Source organism: Rousettus aegyptiacus, unplaced genomic scaffold, assembly GCF_014176215.1.
Source record: "Rousettus aegyptiacus isolate mRouAeg1 unplaced genomic scaffold, mRouAeg1.p scaffold_m13_p_3, whole genome shotgun sequence".
NCBI classification, from domain to species: Eukaryota; Metazoa; Chordata; class Mammalia; order Chiroptera; family Pteropodidae; genus Rousettus; species Rousettus aegyptiacus.
This window is the reverse complement of record NW_023416306.1, coordinates 20,050,493-20,066,338: the sequence shown is the minus strand read 5'-3', so window position 1 is coordinate 20,066,338 and position 15,846 is coordinate 20,050,493. Positions and strand designations below refer to the sequence as shown.

The 15,846-nt window shown below is 44.2% G+C and overlaps 1 protein-coding gene across 8 annotated transcripts in view; it reads right to left on the bottom strand.

Annotated features, from left to right (window-relative positions):
* PTPN3 (protein tyrosine phosphatase non-receptor type 3) overlaps positions 1-15,846 on the bottom strand; it is a 106,185-nt gene that overhangs the window by 36,909 nt on the left and 53,430 nt on the right. For 7 of the 8 annotated variants that reach the window (XM_036238690.1, XM_016130016.2, XM_016130011.2 and 4 more), the window contains 5 exons: positions 14,417-14,505; positions 13,187-13,250; positions 11,709-11,881; positions 8,517-8,651; positions 6,193-6,369 (listed from right to left, as the gene is read on the bottom strand). In XM_036238690.1, coding sequence (XP_036094583.1) covers positions 6,193-6,369; positions 8,517-8,651; positions 11,709-11,881; positions 13,187-13,250; positions 14,417-14,505 — 638 coding nt within the window. The remainder of the gene's footprint in view (positions 1-6,192; positions 6,370-8,516; positions 8,652-11,708; positions 11,882-13,186; positions 13,251-14,416; positions 14,506-15,846) is intronic. The other variant, XM_016130020.2, reaches the window with a different exon arrangement.

The following is a 15,846-nucleotide window of genomic DNA, read 5'->3' as shown; positions in this document are numbered from 1 at the left end:
GGCCGCACCCGGCTCCCTGGGGACGAAGGGACAGAGACTGACTGACAAACGGGGCTTCACCCCAGGAGACGGATGCTTCAGAACTGTAATTGTGACAAGTTGCAGAAACGAAATCCAAGACGGAATGAATTGCTCTGAAGAGAGGCACTGTTAAAGAAACTAAAAATGGCAGGACCGACCGCGAAAAAAAGAATCCCACGTGACGCTTCCATTACCATGCTTTCCTAAACCCTAGAAAGCTACAAAGACCTCTCTCCCCCACCATGCCTGTGAAAAGAGCTAAGCTGTGCTCCCACCGAGGGTTTCAGTTTTAACCGGGTGGCTAGTGAGGAGGCATTCGCTATGGCGGTGTGACAGAACAGTAGCCATTTCCTGTCCTGTTTCTCTCGTGAGTCTCTGAGCTTGTTGAGGTCAGGAGAGACCCTCATCCTCTTTCTAGTCCTCTCCTAATGCCTGGCCAGGCACACAGTTAAGATGCTGAGTGAACGAAGAGAAAAATGCCTTCACGTGATACCTGGGATTCGCTGAGTTACTCTAACAGAGCATGGAATTTCCTTGGTAATCTGGAAATGCAGGTGAAAAGAGACAGTGGGTTAAACAGTTCTCAGTATCTGTGAGATCAGAGCTCCTTGAAAATGTCATGTTCACACAGATCCCCTGAGGATCTTGTTAAAATCTAGGCTCTAACTCAGCAGGCCCAGGGTGGGCCTGAGAGTCTGCATTTCCAGCAAGCTCTCGAGTAAGGCTGATGTTCTGGGCCGTGGCCAGAACTCTTGTAGTGAGGGGCTAGAAGAAAGGGTGTCAGCTCTCTTTTAATGCAGCATTTCTTTGGAATAAACTTCCTAGAGAAATGTTTCATGGGATCCTCACATAAGAGTCACTGAGAAACAAACAAACAACAATACTGTCTTCAGTATGGGTTTCTAAGGCATGGAAACATTCCTCACATGACACTTTTAGCTCGGTGAGAAATGTCAATGGCCCAAGATCAAAACTTAACTCAAGAAGCCGCTGATGTGGGCTGAGGGTATATGATTCATGTCCGTTGTGCTCTGAGCTTTATGTTTCTTCACTAATGGAGTCATGAGTTATGCATCTGCTCCCCTTCTCCCCCGCCACCTGCCCAGCTGCTCCCTCAGATATTAAGACACCTCGATGGTGTAAAAGCACTGATTAAATTTCAGTCACTTCATGCTTAAATTCTCTGATGAGAATTTCTCATCGACATAGGCCCCGTAGCAGCACCTACCACGTTGGCCTTGCTCACAAATGACAGTTAACCCAGACTCGGCAAAGTAACACTTTTTGATTTCTTGGTGCGCAGACAGATACTGTGTGATGCTGCTCACGTGCTATGGGAACGTGATATGTAAGTAGCAGAGAGGGCGTCTCATTGTGAAAACTTGGGGGCTCGTTTGCGCGTTATCTGAAGTCCCCTTTTGCGTCACGTAACCATCTGTTCATCTGTGTCCATCCATCCAGGTAGACACTGAATAGCTACTAAGTGCCAGGCATCATGCCAGGTCTAGGGGAAGGAGGGGTGGACAGGGCATTATCCCTGTCATCAAAGAGCTCACTGTCTAGTTTAAGAGCAGATAGAAAAGTTATCAAATAATAATATTATCATGATATAACAGAAGTGCTCAGATGTCTAGGGTACAGTGGGAGGCCAGGAGAGGCTTCGCAGAGAAGGTGGCACTTGAGCTTGAGTGATGAATTAGTAGGAGTTTGAACAGGTAGTCAAGAGGGAAGGAGAAGGTATTCTAGGCAAAACACCAATAACGAAAAAGCCAAAGCAGCAATATAGGCAGAGGCATTAAACTCTGACAAAGACAAGGCATTAAAGCAGGGAAATGACATGCTTGGGCATGTGATTCAGAAAGAAAAGCCTGTTATCCTTGTTAAGAACGGTTTGGAAGGAAGGGAGATCTAAGACAGCGGGACACCTAGGACGTTACTGCAGCGGCCCCTGCTAGAGATGACGGTGGCTAAACAGGGCCAGTGCAGTGGGGCTGGGGGAGGGATCCCATTCAAGAGGTGTTTGGAAGCCTTCACGAGGTGAGGAAGGTGCAAAGAGTCAAGGACGACTGTTTCCAATAGCTGCAAACTGGGTAGCACTAACTGCAGCCTCACTCACCAAGACGTAGGAGGAGCCGTGGGTGGAACATGAAGATGATGAGCTGAGATTGGGCCGTGCCGGGTGTAAGGCATCCTTTAGACATCCGCATGCAAGTGGCCCTCCCCGAGGGAAAGACTGCCAAGTGCAGGGGAAATGAATGCAATATTCCGAACGAACCCCCCCCCCCCCCCCCCCCCCCGCTGGCTGGTCTCCTCTGCAGGAGACACTTACATGGTGTATGGATCCTGTCACCATGTTCAGATCTGGGTGCCACCCTCTGGTAGAGACAGAGGGGCACTCTGGAGAACGGTGACTAAGAAGGTGAAGGGCGGAGGGTGGTGGAAGGAACTGGGACTGTTTAATTTAAAGGACAGCAGGCGGGGCTGTCGCATAGAGCTGCACACGCGCCATGTGCGGTGTGCCAGGAGCTCGAGGCAGGGACCTGTGGATGGCAGTGCTCAGTGTCGAGGAGGCTTCCCGCACAGTATGGACGACTGGGCCATCCACCGACAGAGCAGGCTGCCACACTGCAGGAGACCTCCTCGTCACCAGTGGGGTCACCAGTGGGGACACCGGGTGACAGGCCTGAGGGAATTCCTACATGGCCAACGTGGCTGAAGAACGAAATTCCTCAAGTCTCCTCTAATGCAGAGATTGTTTGTATTGTTTTGTTTTTAATAGTGGTAAACTACACATATAAAATGTATCATCTTAACCATTTTTTTTTAAAGTAGCCGTTAGGTGCATTCACATCCTTGCATGCACAAAAGTTCTAAAATAAAAAGTAACAGTTGCCTCATGTCTAGTGGAACGCAGCAGCTCTAAAGAAGGAGACAAGCAAATAGCAAGGGCATCACGATGACCAAAGCACTACTTCCTCTGAGAAGCGCCTCGTCTGGGGGACCTGTCGATAAAACAATGAAGCTCCTCACATGCGACCTTAATCTGCACTAAAACTTGTTTTCCTCCAGTATCCACTCTGCAAAGTCGCTTTTCCTTTAGGGAACTTCCTCTGCCATTTATTTTTTCAAGTGGTTGGGTTTTGTCCCTCACCCACCCCCGCTCCCCCCCCCCCTTTTTTTTTGTCATGAAGGAAACTTCCTTCTCTGCAGATTTTGGAGGAACACGGAATGGCTGAGAGAACCTCGGGAGTAATAAGCACAGCCCACTTGATCACAGAGCAAACTGCCACGGATTCATAACTATCGTCACAAACTTTGCTGTGCTGCAATAAATATGGGACGAACTGGAGGGTGACTCATCCGCTGAGATGATGTTCAGAGAACCCTGAGCTTTACCACTCTGGGTTTAGAGCTCAAGTCTAACGGCTTTTTTTTTCTTCCTTTCTCTTTCTTCTTGTTTAAATGGGTACAGAACATTACACTTAATTCTTCTTTTTAAAAGGAACCCTCCTCGCTGCCTGTGATATTATTCATTTGATTTCTCTGACAGAATCCTTCTTTTTGCCTCTTAATATAAATCTGCTGTATAAAACATGTCAAGCGTTTCTTAAACATTTTGCAAATACTCACTGAAGTAACCACCATAGCTTTTTTTTTTCCCCTACCAACTACAGATCAATCTTTCTTTCTTACCTTGGGCAATGGAGAGCCCCTAGACCTTCAGTGAAGCTAGGTGCCTCAGAAGACCCAGCAGAAGATGGCTTTCTGTCAACAGGAAGGGGTCCCCTACCTGACTGAGGTGGTAAGGGCTGTAATTTTTCAACTGTTCACCCCACTTGCAAAACACAGCCACTGACTTGACTCTGTGAGACTCAGTGCACCTGGCAAATCCAGGACAACGATGGCTGCCTTTGAATCACGATTATTTGCTACTTTTAACATTTAGCTGCAAAATAAAAAAGTGCCCTAGGGTGACACATCTCACAACGTCTCAGGGAGGAGGAGTTTCAGAAAGAATCGATGTATAATGCGTAGGGGTGAGCAGGGCCAGAAATTAAATCAAACAGGGCTTGAGGAAGTGAATTTTCAATTTGATTTTAATGGACTTAATTTTAAAAAGCAACATGTGGCTAGTGGCTCCTGTATTGAAGGTATCTAGACGCTCCAAAATTCCATGATGGGACCGCAAACCACAGTAGGAAGATCTGATATGAGGGTGTGGCTAAGCTTCCCAGAAGCCCTGGTCAGTTCCCTAAACGCTCTCCTCTCACACCGAAGTGCCAAAAGCCCACTGCAGACTCAGACTGGTTCAAGACATGCATGCCTGAACTAGAGCCTGGTATTTCTAGATTTGCAAAGCCAGTGCCACACAAAGGAACTCACACTCTTCAGCTATAGCCTCACCAAGGCTGCAAGTTGGCGCAAGAGATAGTGATCATTTCAACAAAAGCATCATCCAAGCTCAGGTCACAATAATGACCAGAGGGATTATTTAACTAGAGGTGTTAAGAACACAGATAAATTAGAAACCACGTTTGCTGTGGTCAGGGACAGAAGAGAGGAAGCAATCTCTGACATAAGTGGAAGGCCTACAGTACAATCAAGATGCATTAATACTTTAAGCCAGTAGCTAGAGTAGTAAACATTTACAGATTAACTCAAGTGCCCTGTTGCCAATCCTATGCTTTCGGGGGAGGCATCTCGATTCTATATCTTGGGTGTAGTATGGGACTTCACAGAATGGATACCCAGTGGCTATGGCTGACTTCCTAACAGCTGGTGCATTCCTATCATATTTTAGCTTAAAATGTCATTTTATTTACTTATGATCTATGTCTTTGCCACTTCAGAAAATGATCTGATGGATTATTACTCAGCCATAAGGAGAGATGAAATACTGCCATTTATGACAACACGGATAGACCTTGAGATAATCATGCTAAGTGAAATAAGCCAGAGAGAAAAAGTTGAAAAGCACATGATATCACTTATATGTGGGGCATAAACCTAAAAGCAACAAATGAAAAGGACAAACGAACAGAGACTCATGGGCATGGACTACAGACTAGTGGATACCAGAGGGTGGGGGGTGGGGGAGGGGTGGGGAGGTAGACGGGATAAAAGGGGTCAAATATATGGTAGCTGAAGGAAACTGGACTTTGGGTAGTAAACACACAATAGAATATTTAGATGTTAAATTATAATGTACACCTGAAAATTATATAATTGTATTAACCAATGTTACCCTAATAAACTTAATAAAATGTATAGATATCATAGAATTGTGAATTCATTAAAACAAGAGAAAAAAGTAAGACCCATTAATTATATAATTGTATTAACCAATGTTACCCTAATAAACTTAATAAAATGTATAGATATCATAGAATTGTGAATTCATTAAAACAAGAGAAAAAAGTAAGACCCATTAATAAAGCACGGAAGGAAGGGCAGAGACTGTCTCACAAACCTGGGCTAAGGGAGGCCAATTCAATTGAGCATAATGTGTAGCTCTGAGCTCCCTGGTAATCAAGTCAAAAAGGGAAGGAGTAAATTTGATTTATCTTAATGAACAACAGGACTAAAACCAATATTTTGGGAGAGACGTTTTTTCCCCCTGGCCTTGAGAACTGTCCTTGCCAACAATTGAATAGAAAATCAGAGATGTCCTATGCATGCTTTTTCTTTATACTAACTGTTTGTTAAAAGCAAAAATAACCCCCCTGAAGGCGTACAGTGGTTCTGAGAAGACTTTCTGCGGAGAACTAGCACCCAGCACATTTCCAGTGATCTGGAATCTGGCAGTGGTAAAGCGTTGACAATGCAGAGAAATACCACTATGGTTAACACGTCTGCATCTCCGGAATACGGAATGGCTTAAATTGGGCTTTGCTCACTGACTGACTGGAGAGGAGTCCATTCAAGAGAACGAACAAGTACTGGAGAGCAGGAGGTCTTCAGGGTGCAAGCCCTGGACCCCAGGCACCCAGCTTGTCTTCCTGTCGGGGAAGGGAGAGTCTGATGTATGTTCTCATCCCAGCAGAGAGCACTCTAGGGAGCTGGCTGCAGGGTCCAGACCTAGACTCCTCCTAACCTGCCACCTGGGCCTGAGCGAATCCCGCAACAGCCAAAACAAGTAGATAAAAAGAAAGAAAAACGCGCATTTCTTACTCTCGGTGTGGGCTCTGGTACTGAGAAGCCTCGGAATCGCTGTCTTTCGGGGAGAGGGAGCCCTTATAGGTGTAAAACACATCCTCCGTTTCAGTGACGTAGGTCATTTCGTTGGCGAGGTTGTCTGCGGAAGAGTGCCGTGGCTTTCGGATTTCATGCCGGAGCCGAGGACTTCGCCTGCGTGGGGGAAAGGTAGCATGTGAAAGCAAATTCCACTTAAAAACTCTCATCAGACGTCAGTGACCTAACTTTGTGCCCTGACCTTTCTAAGGATGCCTTGGCTGATGCTGTTGGAAATTAAGAGCCAGTTAACCCGTTACTACACCAAGATCAACCCCGGGCCACATGGGTCCCCGACCCACTCAGCCCAGTGGTGCAGCCCCCGCCCCGAACAGCAGGCTCAGCTTTATAAACAGGCAGATAGAAGAGACTGGTTTAGCCCTTTGGAAGGCACTGAATGTTGGTTTAGCGTGAGTCATTCTTCCAGAAGGACTCAAGCCCTCAATACATAAATAACAGGCCATTATTAACTGCCGATCGGACCATTTTTCTGATCCATTTGAACAGTATAACTACAGGGTTTAGAAGCCAAGGTACAATTTTGGCAAAACTCCAACCTTATTTCAGCTACATCCCTTCATGTGAATTTCACTTGATCCAAGAAGAAACATCCCATATGTGGGACGAGAGGGACATAACCCTATTCCTCCAACAGCAGTGGTAGCTGTGTGACCTTAGACAAGTCACATCCATTCTCTGGGCCTCAGGAGTACCTACCTGTTCCTGAGAATGAGTCAGACGAGGCACTGTACTCAGGAAGCCCGGCGCAGCACCTGGGCTTCGGCTCCCGCAGTGCGTGAGTCCAGGCTGTTGCGCTTTCTAAGCTCTATTTGCCCTCAGTTTTTTCCACCTTCCCCTTGTTAGTCATTTCTCCTTGGGACTGTCAGGGCCTCCACTATGTGCAGTCCCCTGGGCCTGGATAATCAATAACACTGTGTCCAAAGCAGAGTAGAAAGGCTCGTGACTCCTCAGGAGAGGACCTATAAATAGCAGTAAGAGCTCCCGGCCAAGGGTGTGGCAACATCAAACCCTGCTGTTCTCCTGGATGCCATCCTGGGCTTCTGCTCTGGGGCCGTGGCATCGCTGCCTGCGACACTTCTGGACAAATTAAGCCGTGACTTTATAGCATAAATTTACCATTTAAGGATGTGGTACCAAGAAATAAATTTACTCGGTCATGTTATGACTTCTCACATGAAATACCACCGTCATCCCTGCCCAGGGCACTTGGGCCCAGTGCAAGGTCCTCACCTAGCAGCCCTGCACGACAGCTTATGTTTTGCCTGCCTGTTATAATTATAATGTCCCTTAGTCCCAGCAGATGCCTGCTTGAGAATTTACAGATTCACCTATTCATGAAATGAACAGAAGGCCAGATTCTTTTTACAGCGTGGAGCTGGGGCAGTGTATCCGGTCTGGTTTGCCCTCCCGCTGCTCATGTCTGGTTGTTCTGGAGGCATTCACAAAAACAGCCTGATGTATTTGGGAGACATTATAATAAAATAAACAATGATAATAATTCTGCCTCATCCTATTTTTTTTTTTTTTTTTTTTAGCTTACAAAGTACTTCTACATTAGTATTTCATTTGTGGCAGTTTTTATAATCCTTTTACACATGGGGAGACTGAGACTAGGGAGGTAAAGTAACTCGTTAATTAACAGGAGAGCCAATACCTGATTCTGGGTCTTTCAGCTACAAACCCAGCGCCCTTCCTACTTTGCCAAATTGCTCCTTCCTTCTTTTTAGCCAAGTCCGTCAGCGTGAAAGTTGGCAGGCTGCTTCCCCAGGTGCATTTGCTACTATTGTTCGGGGTCATAATACATCCTTACATCAGTTATGTCACGTACCTTTATTAGATTTCCCCAGTTTATTCTGCGTGATGTTAATGGGAAACACGGGATTAAATAAAGTTAAATGAGCCTCTTTATCACAGGACTTGTTAGAGCATGAATATGCTAATGTGCACTATCGTTTCAAGAAGGGCGTTTCAGTAGGCTGCAGTTCCCAAATTTATTTAGACCAAGTCACGTTTTAAAAAAGAACATCCCAGCATTATACACAAAGGAAGATGTTTGGCTAGACTTGCTTATTTCGTGAAAACGGTTACTTCTGTGATAGCCAAACCTGCAGATGTAAACTGACTGTAGGCCATCTCTATTAAGGAATTTACTGAGTTTTTATTTTTTAAAAGCAATAAAGTATTTACTGGTGGGTAGTACCAAAAAAAAAAAAAAAAAAAAAACCCCAAAAAACAAAACATACCAATTGGGAGTAATAGGAGGGGACCGAGAAGGCAGACTCTTGGTTTCTAAATGCTCCACTGATAAGGATCTCCGCATGGCTGGGTTCCAGACCATCCCTCCAATCACCTTTTTGCAATACTGGTTATTTACAGACCTGAAAAACCAGATGCAGGTTCACTTTCTACGCTGACATGTTCAACAAGAAAGAAATCACAGCATAAGTGAAGCAAACAGTCGGCACACGCTCCCTCCTGGGTGGGTGACTGGTTAACACCTTGACGACCTCAGCCGAGGTTAGGACGGGAAGAGAGGTACATGGGTCAAAGCGATTATTTTCTGCCCTGGCTTTTCCTTATTTCTTCCTTTCTGGTGAAGCTCTTTTCTTGTCCTTACTACTGCAAGTAACCAAGTTGCTTCCAGAAGAAAACAAATATGGGAAGATAAACTAATCATGTGAGAAGGAATTTCAGGATAACACAGAGATACAGTTCAAGTGACTTCAAGGAATTCTCACTGGACTCGCACTGCCTGAGTACAAACGTTAGCCATCCTTCGAGGTGCTTTTCGTCATCCTATCGGCAGAAGCCATCACTATAAATCAGTGATAACTCTTGAGAGAAGACCTGAGAATATCCCTAGACAGTAGAATTTCAGATCATGCTCTTTGTGCTACTGTGAAGGTTATTTTTGAATTTGTACCTAGAGAATTTAAAACGAAGCTATCTAGACACCTTAGAGAATGAATTACTTGGGAGGATGGAGTTTGAAGCCAGTCTAGGGGACCTCGGTTCTGGCATTTCTAAATTTTAAACAATATTTCAATGTCTTATTAAAACATTCCACACATTTCCTGCAGCCTAAAACCAACACCAAACCCCCCCAAAAAAACCCACAAGAATATAAACAACATGAAACACTCCCTAGAATATCAATGTACTAATTTATAATAAGAAATACTGTTGTACCCTGATCAAAATGCTCACAGCAGCATTGCTAGAAGAATCTATATCAGAAACCAAATTACCATTGACCGAGAGCAAGGCATCAGAACGAGGCCCGCAAACTAGATGACTCAAAGATGTAATGCAGCAGTTCCTCAAAGTATGTGTCACAGGTTATTAATAGGTACTCTTCAGGGGGGGTGTGTGTCGGGGGGGGGGGGAGTAAGTGTTCCATTGTCCTATAAGCTTGGAAAATACTGAACGAGTTCCTTTTATGTGGAATCCTTCAGGGAGCCTAATATTCAAAATGTGTTTCTAGGGGTTGGGCAAGTCATGGACCTCTCTAAGTCTCAGTTTCCGCATTTATAAAATGGAGGTAATGAGGGCTGAAATTTGCGAGTCCAACGAAGCTGATATTGGGTAGTAAAGAACTGCTGACTTGTGCCCCTGAACCAGCCCCAACATTTCAAGTGAACCACAGTGACAGATTAAAAGATAGCTGTTAGTTCTTTGACTCTTGAATCCAGACTGGCCTGTGACTGCTATGACCCATAGTAGCTATGCCAGTTCTGGGCCCAGCCTTTAAGATGATGGGCCACTTCTGCCTTAGGATCTTGGAGCCCTGAACTTCTGTGTAAGAAATCCAACCACCCTGCTGGAGAGTCCACATGAAGAGGCCTTGAGGACAGAGAGAGAGAGAGAGTGAAGGGTCCAGGTGACTCTAGGTTTCCAATCATTCCATCAAGGCACCAGGTATGTAAGAGAAGTTGTCTTGGACCTTCAGACCAGTCCAGTCGCCAGACACATATCACTGAGAAAACCCAGTCTATACTACACGGAGCAGATGAATTGTCTGGCTAAGACCTTCATGAATTCCTGATGCACAAAATCTTGAGATGTAATAGAATGGTTGTTGCCTTAAGCTACCAAAAGAGGAGACTTTTTTTTTTATGCCACAATAGATAACCAGACCTTCTCTCCCCTGCGCTCTAGGTTGCCTGCGCTGTACAGAAGAGGAAATTGAAGCAGCAAAGTAAATTCAAATTAAAGTGACACGGGCAGGATTTAAACCTGGGCTGCTTTCAGTTGCTCATTATGCCAGCTCTCAGCTGGCCTGCAGATTAGGTCCAACCAAAGTAAATGCTATCTTCCAGTAAGTTGTGTTCATGACTTGTTCAGTAATAGAGCTACTGAATGTATAAGATCCTAGACAGTATTATTATAAATTTTGAAAATATATTTGTTCTTGGTTGATCAGAAGCTGAGAAAGAGAACATTTTGCACCATAAATACTATCACTGATACTAATAGAAATTTGCTACTTATTGAACCTATAAAGTCACTTAACGATTATGAAGTCACTGGAATAGTCTGACACAGTCTCACATATCAGATACTGGCTCAGACAGAGGCACTATTTAGTTAGTAACAGCCACGGCAACAATGTAAAATCACAAAAACAATTTATAACCAACAAATGATCTAGAAATTAGAATAAATGATAAACAATTTATCATATACTTAGGAGGCAGTCTTAGAACGAATAAACACAAAAACACAAACTGCAAGGTTAGTTTGTTTAGGGGATGAATTTTAATCTAAATTACAAGGTGAAAATTTATAGATTAATTTCTTTCACTGTAGTACTCATTAAATATTTTAAATATCATTCCTGTAGATAATAGGACACATGGGACTGCTTAAGACCTGAATATAATTAAGTATGTGCGTGGTACAAAGTAAGCACTCGATAATTGTCAGCTTTAATTATTACTGTTACTTCGTGATCGTTATATATAACATAACCCAAAATAACTTGACTCTGGAAAGCTTTATTTCTGTTCATTCATTCATTATTATGGAGCATCTTAGGGAATTAATGTTCTGCGGGGGAGGCCGTCTTAGTGGCCAAATGCCAGGAAAGCCCATATGCCAGGCACCACAGTAACCCTGAGTCACTGCCACGTGCCCCCCTTATTGTGACATGGCGTGGGAGCAGCTGTAATTCTGGCTCTTTGGGAGCTCTGAGGACAGCGGCGTTGAGAAGGCAGAAACAAGTGATGGGGACATGAGCAGTGTCTGGGTATGTGCAGAATGAGACACTGTCGCCTCCCAAGAGACTTTCAACCATGGTTCTGAGATCCCCCAGCAGCCCCAGGTCCGGTGGCTGGGGCCTCTGGGTGATAGCGTCCCTTCCCCTGACTGATGTCCACCGCCCAGTGCTGCCCAGTTTACATTTCAGTCTAGTGTGGAGACCAAAGTATACTCACTTTTTGGGGTTCCTGGCGCCCAGTGTCCAGTACTGAGACAGAACGTTCTTTTCCTGAGGTAGTAGCTTCTTTGCCTGAAAGAATGTATGGTGCTCCACACAGGATTTCCACAAGTTTTTGCAAGATCGATAATTTAACATGTTGAAGGCCACAATATGTTCCCTGGATTCAGTCTGGGAGGAAAAACATAGTAGAGATTTCATCTGTATAGATGTAGGAGCAAGGAGGTGTCACGGCACTTGGCCACATCAGGAGCAATCAGATAAGATTCCACAGACAGCAGAAAATTGGCTTCGAAATGCCTCAGGGCACAACCCACCCTTATGGGGCTATTCAAGAGCAGGATGTGTTCACCATCTTATTAATGTGGTAAAGATGACCAGTCTACTCTTTATCAGCATCTGTGGTCCTTCATGAACACTTTCATTTAAAATGTACTTACATTTCTAGGTTGGATATATTTGGAGCAGCCAGATCAGGGCTGTCTGATACATTCCTTTGAAAATTTAGGTCTGGAAAAATCTCTCCCCTGGAGAGAGAATCTTTCACTTATCAGACAATAGGAATTTTAGAACACTTTGAATTTCTCTGTTTGCTTTCCATAAAGCAGAGTTAAATCGAGTGCTCATCTAGAATAATCATTTTAATTATTTGCTTTACCTTCGTGAAAACTAAGTTTTCTGATTCATGTTAAATTCTCATCTCGTGCCTTTCGGGGTCATGCTGAATCTTGCACTGGGGGTCAGGAGACCCAGATTCTAGTCCGAGTTTGCTCTGGGCTTTAGTGTTCTCATTTCTAAGCGCTGACTGCAATGGGGAGCCGTTGTAGGTACATATTATCTTGGAAAAATTGGGAAATGGACACAGTGACATAAGTGAAAAATATGCAGTATAACAAAACGGAACGTGGAAAGAGCAGGCATCGCCCATTAAATTCCAGCTCCTCCACTTAGTCGCTGCGGAAGCTTCCGTTTCCTCACTGCCAAGTCCTTCTTCCTCGTGTGGATGACCGAACTGAGTTATCCAGAGACTGGATCCTCTTATGAGACATGCAAAGGCCGGTGTGCATTTTAAACACACCATGTGTTGACATTTATTGCTACTCTGCTCGTGCCAGGTTCTTTGACCGGTGCTCTTTCATTTAATCCTCACCATTCCCTGGGAAGTAGGCATTTCTGTAAATAAGGTAACTTGGGCTAGGGGAGGTTAAGTAACCTGTCCGGCTGGTAGGTGAAAGAGCTAGGATCTGAACCCAATGTCTCTGACTCCAAAGCAAGCAACCTCTCCAATCAGATAAGCAGAGCGAGGTATACAGAGAAAGGCTGGATCCTCCGGGCTCTGACTTCCCTTCTCTTTCCACCATATGCCATGCTCTTCCCTCCCTGTTAATACATGTGGCAAAGTGCCTTCACCCGCTGAAGACTTCAGAGCTGAAACGGCTCAAAACAAGAAACAAAGCAAGCGTAGATAGAACTCACCTGTTTTTGTCGCTGATGTATAAAGAACTTTTTCCTTTTGAAAGAAATTTTTAGAATGTTCACCCTGCAAAAAATGAAGCACACAAAAAAGCAGGGATCAGCCTGGCTATAGCCGATGCCTCCCAAAGTGCGTCTTCTACTCCATGATCCCGGTGACGGGGAGTTCTTGGCTTCTCGGAGTTTACTTCAGTAGAAATGATGGCGGCCCCATCACTTCGGCCAAACACCAAGTAGCTGACTGAAGCTGAGTATCACATAAGGGCCACGGGGTTATGATGTAGCTTTTAAAGAACAAGAACCATGGACAATGTGCTCTCTTTGCTGTCAGCTGCTTTTGTGACGCTGCAGCTCTGCATGAGCTGGTGTGTACCTGGGGAAGACAGCTGAGGGCAGTGTGGAGCAGCGGAAAGAGGACAGAGTGGCCAGACAGACCTCGATCCACATCCCAGCTCCATTACTTAGCTGTGTGTCGAGCAGCTTCTCTACTGTCTGCATCACAACACAATTATAGCCACCATTAACTAAGCACCTTTTACATGCCAGGACCCCTCCTAAAAGCTTTACAAGAGGTCCCCCTCAACTAAGCCTTGCGCCAATCCTGAAAAGTACATTTTATCATATCTGGGCATCAGATGAGGAAACTGAGGCTCAGAGACATCACCTAAGTGCTCAAGATCATTCAACTAGGAATGCTTGCAGCCAGGATCTGAGCCTATGCCCTTAAGTCCTCTACAATGAAGCCTTCTGAACAGTGGAGACAGCACTGGCCTTCTTAAGGAATTGTCTTGTGAGGATTCAAGTCTTGGGTCCCCCAAGTTTTTAGACCAGAACTGAGCACTTGGTAAAAGTTCAATCAATAACTAAGAACCACATGGAAAATGCAATTCTTGCCCAGAGCAAGTTCTCTAAGTTTCAGCCAATGCATTGCCCAAGAATCATTCATTAACTCTAAAACTCACCTTGTGCCATTTTATCCATGTCTCCATAGAGCATCCCAAACCTTAGGGTGACTCAGGGCAAGGGGATGCTGAGGAAAACCCAACTGACTTTCCCAAGTGCTGAATACGGATCAAATTTAGGGGTCAGAGGTAAAAATTTGGGAGAAAGTCTCTGTCCCTTTTTTTTTTTTTTTTTTAGAAAAAAGAGATTGAAGTTCGGGGTAGAGTTGCTTTTGTTTAGCATACTTTTAAAGCATGATTCAGAAAGTAGTTAGAACCAGTTTACACTTACCAAGGATAGAAACTTGTGCAAATATATTTTCGGTACACAGCAATGCCCGCAGAAGCAATTCCAATCATTAGATCTAAATTGTGCAGATCCTGTAGACAGGAAGATGTCAGATTCAGTGTGTTACGGTCATGCTCACATCCTCCGGTAACTCAAGCACCCACATTTTTATAATTAGCAATATGTATAAGCTCCAAATGGAAAATGTTATAGAAAACACACGAAAATTCCCTCTTATCAGAAACTTAAGACCCGAGTACTTAGCACCAGGTTCCTCTAAAGTGAACGCACGCTGCCTGACAGCATCAACTGGTCCATCGGTTCAGAAAGTGACCGGCAAGCCCACCCATTCCACAGAATCACCGAAATGAACATTCAATTTTATGTTTTATGTTTTCAGCAATTAGTATGAGAGATCATATAAAAATCAGAAAGGCCTTGCCCCCTGCACGGCTTTATACAAACCTCGACTCCCATTACTGAAAAGGCTTTAGCTATTATAAAAGTGTGGAACTGCTGACTCTAAACCCAATGAAGAAATATTGCTTTATAAATCTAATAAGCTCAATGTTTATTAAAAACCTATGTTCTAGGCATTGCTGTAGACAATGAAGATACAGAAGGAAGATAGAGGAACTATAAGCTGTTCAAGTCTGTTTAGGAACAAGGTAAGTAAATGAATTTTTATATAAAATAGTTCCTTCCATTGAGTCATCCATATCCCTAATTTACCCAATCAGATACCTGTGATTACAAAGAAGGGGCAGAGTTGGACTCAGTTTGCACTTACTAGCTGTGTTATTTTGGGCATTTTCCTTCTGTACAATAAAGATTATCAAACGTACCTCCAAGGGTTTTTACCAAGTTGAAATTAGAAAATATAAGTAAAGAATGTAGAACAGGCCTTGGGACAAATCGTTTTTAAACAATGATATGAACATGGGTAATTAGAGAAACTGGCCAAAGAAACAGTGCTAATATAATGGAGAATCCAGAGAGTATTCACTATCGGGCACCCAACTGAAATTACATGCTTAAAGCAAAATCAAATCTGCATGGTGAAAACTAGGGTTGCAATTAAACACAATACCTGGGGTCAAAATACAGGGAAATAGTAAGCAGGTGGGATAGAAAAACAAATTACCAAATGAAATCGAGTGCAGAATAAGGGAATAAATGAATGGTTTGGGTGGGCCAATGACCTGGGTCTCAAATCTCCTGTGTCTATGGTTTTCAGTCTGCACCTCAACCCTGGCAGCATGGACAATTACTGATCACTAAATTCCCATGCTCATCCCCACACCTCCCAGCTCCACTTTCAGAAGGCAGGGCCATGTGACTAGTTTTGGCCAATATGCTACAGTCAGAAGCGATGGTGTGTCTCTTCTGAGCCAAAGCATTTAAGAGCTGGTGTGCAACATTCCACCTTCTTC